At 47.2% G+C, this 5,000-nt stretch overlaps 1 protein-coding gene across 5 annotated transcripts in view; it reads left to right on the forward strand.

Moving 5' to 3' along the window:
- Window positions 1–5,000, forward strand: part of LOC110516173 (regulator of G-protein signaling 12) — a 119,043-nt gene that overhangs the window by 99,114 nt on the left and 14,929 nt on the right. For all 5 annotated transcript variants that reach the window (XM_036934128.1, XM_036934127.1, XM_036934130.1 and 2 more), the window contains one exon: window positions 2,195–2,365. In XM_036934128.1, the coding sequence (XP_036790023.1) occupies window positions 2,195–2,365 (171 nt within the window). The remainder of the gene's footprint in view (window positions 1–2,194; window positions 2,366–5,000) is intronic.

Genomic DNA, 5,000 nt, shown 5'->3' on the forward strand with positions numbered 1-5,000 from the left:
TCAACCTGATGAAGTTTGACAGCTATACTCTCCCCCCTCCCTCCCCCTCCCTCTCTAGATCTTCAACCTGATGAAGTTTGACAGCTATACTCTCCCCCCTCCCTCTCTAGATCTTCAACCTGATGAAGTTTGACAGCTATACTCTCCCCCCCTCCCTCCCCCCTCCCTCTCTAGATCTTCAACCTGATGAAGTTTGACAGCTATACTCTCCCCCCTCCCTCCCCCCTCCCTCTCTAGATCTTCAACCTGATGAAGTTTGACAGCTATACTCTCCCCCCTCCCTCCCCCCTCCCTCTCTAGATCTTCAACCTGATGAAGTTTGACAGCTATACTCTCCCCCCTCCCTCCCCCCTCCCTCTCTAGATCTTCAACCTGATGAAGTTTGACAGCTATACTCTCCCCCCTCCCTCTCTAGATCTTCAACCTGATGAAGTTTGACAGCTATACTCTCCCCCCTCCCTCCCCACTCCCTCTCTAGATCTTCAACCTGATGCAGTTTGACAGCTATACTCTCCCCCCTCCCTCCCCCCTCCCTCTCTAGATCTTCAACCTGATGAAGTTTGACAGCTATACTCTCCCCCCTCCCTCCCCCCTCCCTCTCTAGATCTTTAACCTGATGAAGTTTGACAGCTATACTCTCCCCCCTCCCTCCCCCCTCCCTCTCTAGATCTTTAACCTGATGAAGTTTGACAGCTATACTCTCCCCCCTCCCTCCCCCCTCCCTCTCTAGATCTTCAACCTGATGAAGTTTGACAGCTATACTCTCCCCCCTCCCTCTCTAGGTCTTCAACCTGATGAAGTTTGACAGCTATACTCCCCCCCCCTCCCCCCTCCCTCTCTAGATCTTCAACCTGATGAAGTTTGACAGCTATACTCTCCCCCCTCCCTCCCTCTCTAGATCTTCAACCTGATGAAGTTTGACAGCTATACTCTCCCCCCTCTCCCCCTCCCTCTCTAGATCTTCAACCTGATGAAGTTTGACAGCTATACTCTCCCCCCTCCCTCCCCCCTCCCTCTCTAGATCTTCAACCTGATGAAGTTTGACAGCTATACTCCCCCCCCTCCCTCCCCCCTCCCTCTCTAGATCTTCAACCTGATGAAATTTGACAGCTATACTCCCCCCCCCTCCCCCCTCCCTCTCTAGATCTTCAACCTGATGAAGTTTGACAGCTATACTCTCCCCCCTCCCTCCCCCCTCCCTCTCTAGATCTTCAACCTGATGAAATTTGACAGCTATACTCCCCCCCCCTCCCCCCTCCCTCTCTAGATCTTCAACCTGATGAAGTTTGACAGCTATACTCTCCCCCCTCCCTCCCCCCTCCCTCTCTAGATCTTCAACCTGATGAAATTTGACAGCTATACTCCCCCCCCCCTCCCCCCTCCCTCTCTAGATCTTCAACCTGATGAAGTTTGACAGCTATACTCTCCCCCCTCCCTCCCCCCTCCCTCTCTAGATCTTCAACCTGATGAAGTTTGACAGCTATACTCTCCCCCCTCTCCCCCTCCCTCTCTAGATCTTCAACCTGATGAAGTTTGACAGCTATACTCCCCCCCCTCCCTCCCCCCTCCCTCTCTAGATCTTCAACCTGATGAAGTTTGACAGCTATACTCTCCCCCCTCCCTCTCTAGATCTTCAACCTGATGAAGTTTGACAGCTATACTCTCCCCCCTCCCTCCCCCCTCCCTCTCTAGATCTTCAACCTGATGAAGTTTGACAGCTATACTCCCCCCCCTCCCTCCCCCCTCCCTCTCTAGATCTTCAACCTGATGAAGTTTGACAGCTATACTCTCCCCCCTCCCTCCCCCCTCCCTCTCTAGATCTTCAACCTGATGAAGTTTGACAGCTATACTCGCCCCCCTCCCTCCCCCCTCCCTCTCTAGATCTTCAACCTGATGAAGTTTGACAGCTATACTCCCCCCCTCCCTCCCCCCTCCCTCTCTAGATCTTCAACCTGATGAAGTTTGACAGCTATACTCTCCCCCCTCCCTCTCTAGATCTTCAACCTGATGAAGTTTGACAGCTATACTCTCCCCCCTCCCCCCCCCCCCCCCCCCCCCCCCCTCCCTCTCTAGATCTTCAACCTGATGAAGTTTGACAGCTATACTCTCCCCCCCCCTCTCCCCCTCCCTCTCTAGGTCTTCAACCTGATGAAGTTTGACAGCTATACTCTCCCCCTCCTCCCTCCCTCTCTAGATCTTCAACCTGATGAAGTTTGACAGCTATACTCGCTTCCTGAAGTCCCTCCTGTATCAGGAATGTATGTTAGCGGAGGTGGAGGGGAGGCCTCTACCAGACCCCTACCACATACCCAGCTCTCCTACCTCCAAACACAGTACCGGGTCAGATAGATCCACACCCAAGAAGGTAACACACACACACACACACAGAGCATGAACACACACACACACACACAGAGCATGAACACACACACACACACTCTCTGCTGTTAAGCGTCAGTTCCCATCAGACACTGGACACGTTGTATAAAACAGCAGACTAATGTGTTCAGACTGTCTATGGAAAACCCAATGAATATGTCAAGTTAACGGTTCTACTTGGTTCTATGATGAAACCCTTAAGGGGAATCACGGTTCTATGGTGAAACCCTTAAGGGGAATCACGGTTCTATGATGAAACCCTTTAGGGTAATCACGGTTCTACGATGAAACCCTTTAGGGGAATCACGGTTCTACGATGAAACCCTTTAGGGGAATCACGGTTCTATGGTGAAACCCTTAAGGGGAATCACGGTTCTATGATGAAACCCTTTAGGGTAATCACGGTTCTACGATGAAACCCTTTAGGGGAATCACGGTTCTACGATGAAACCCTTTAGGGGAATCACGGTTCTACGATGAAACCCTTTAGGGGAATCACGGTTCTATGATGAAACCCTTTAGGGGAATCACGGTTCTATGATGAAACCCTTTAGGGGAATCACGGTTCTATGATGAAACCCTTTAGGGGAATCACGGTTCTATGATGAAACCCTTTAGGAGAATCACGGTTCTATGATGAAACCCTTTATAAAAGGAGAATCAAGGTTCTACGTTGAAACCCTTTAGGAGAATCACGGTTCTATGATGAAACCCTTTAGGGGAATCACGGTTCTATGATGAAACCCTTTAGGGGAATCACGGTTCTATGATGAAACCCTTTAGGAGAATCACAGTTCTATGATGAAACCCTTTAGGGGAATCATGGTTGTATGATGAAACCCTTTAGGGGATTCACGGTTCTACGATGAAACCCTTTATAAAAGGAGAATCACGGTTCTATGATGAAACACTTTAAGAGAATCACGGTTCTACGATGAAACCCTTTAGGAGATTCACGATTCTATGATGAAACCCTTTAGGGGAATCACGGTTCTATGATGAAACCCTTTAGGGGAATCACGGTTCTATGATGAAACCCTTTATAAAAGGAGAATCACGGTTCTATGATGAAACCCTTTAAGAGAATCACGGTTCTACGATGAAACCATTTAGGAGAATCACGGTTCTATGATGAAACCCTTTAGGGGAATCACGGTTCTATGATGAAACCCTTTAGGGGAATCACGGTTCTATGATGAAACCCTTTATAAAAGGAGAATCACGGTTCTATGATGAAACCCTTTAGGGGAATCACGGTTCTACGATGAAACCCTTTAGGGGAATCACGGTTCTATGATGAAACCCTTTAGGGGAATCACGGTTCTACGATGAAACCCTTTATAAAAGGAGAATCACGGTTCTACGTTGAAACCCTTTCGGAGAATCATGGTTCTATGATGAAACCCTTTAGGGGAATCACGGTTCTATGATGAAACCCTTTAGGGGAATCACGGTTCTATGATGAAACCCTTTAGGGGAATCACGGTTCTATGATGAAACCCTTTAGGGCGATCACGGTTCTATGATGAAACCCTTTAGGGGAATCACGGTTCTATGATGAAACCCTTTAGGGGAATCACGGTTCTATGATGAAACCCTTTAGGGGAATCACGGTTTTATGATGAAACCCTTTAGGAGAATCACAGTTCTATGATGAAACCCTTTTTGGAGATTCACGGTTCTATGTTGAAACCCTTTATAAAAGGAGAATCACGGTTCTATGATGAAACCCTTTATAAAAGGAGAATCACGGTTCTATGATGAAACCCTTTAGGAGAATCACGGTTCTATGATGAAACCATTTAGGGGAATCACGGTTCTACGATGAAACCCTTTAGGGGAATCACGGTTCTATGATGAAACCCTTTAGGGGAATCACGGTTCTATGATGAAACCCTTTAGGAGAAACATGGTTCTATGATGAAACCCTTTATAAAAGGAGAATCACGGTTCTACGTTGAAACCCTTTAGGAGAATCACGGTTCTATGATGAAACCCTTTAGGGGAATCACGGTTCTATGATGAAACCCTTTAGGGGAATCACGGTTCTATGATGAAACCCTTTAGGAGAATCACGGTTCTATGATGAAACCCTTTAGGGGAATCACGGTTCTATGATGAAACCCTTTAGGGGAATCACGGTTCTATGATGAAACCCTTTAGGACAATCACGGTTCTATGATGAAACCCTTTAGGAGAATCACGGTTCTATGATGAAACCCTTTAGGGGAATCACGGTTCTACGATGAAACCCTTTAGGAGAATCACGGTTCTATGATGAAACCCTTTATAAAAGGAGAATCACGGTTCTATGATGAAACCCTTTATAAAAGGAGAATCACGGTTCTACGTTGAAACCCTTTAGGAGAATCACGGTTCTATGATGAAACCCTTTAGGAGAATCACGGTTCTATGATGAAACCCTTTAGGGGAATCACGGTTCTACGATGAAACCCTTTAGGAGAATCATGGTTCTATGATGAAACCCTTTAGGGGAATAATGGTTCTATGATGAAACCCTTTAGGAGAATCACGGTTCTATGATGAAACCCTTTATAAAAGGAGAATCACGGTTCTACGATGAAACCCTTTAGGAGAATCATGGTTCTATGATGAAACCC

The sequence above is a fragment of the Oncorhynchus mykiss genome, chromosome 10 (assembly GCF_013265735.2).
Source record: "Oncorhynchus mykiss isolate Arlee chromosome 10, USDA_OmykA_1.1, whole genome shotgun sequence".
Lineage (NCBI taxonomy): Eukaryota > Metazoa > Chordata > Actinopteri > Salmoniformes > Salmonidae > Oncorhynchus > Oncorhynchus mykiss.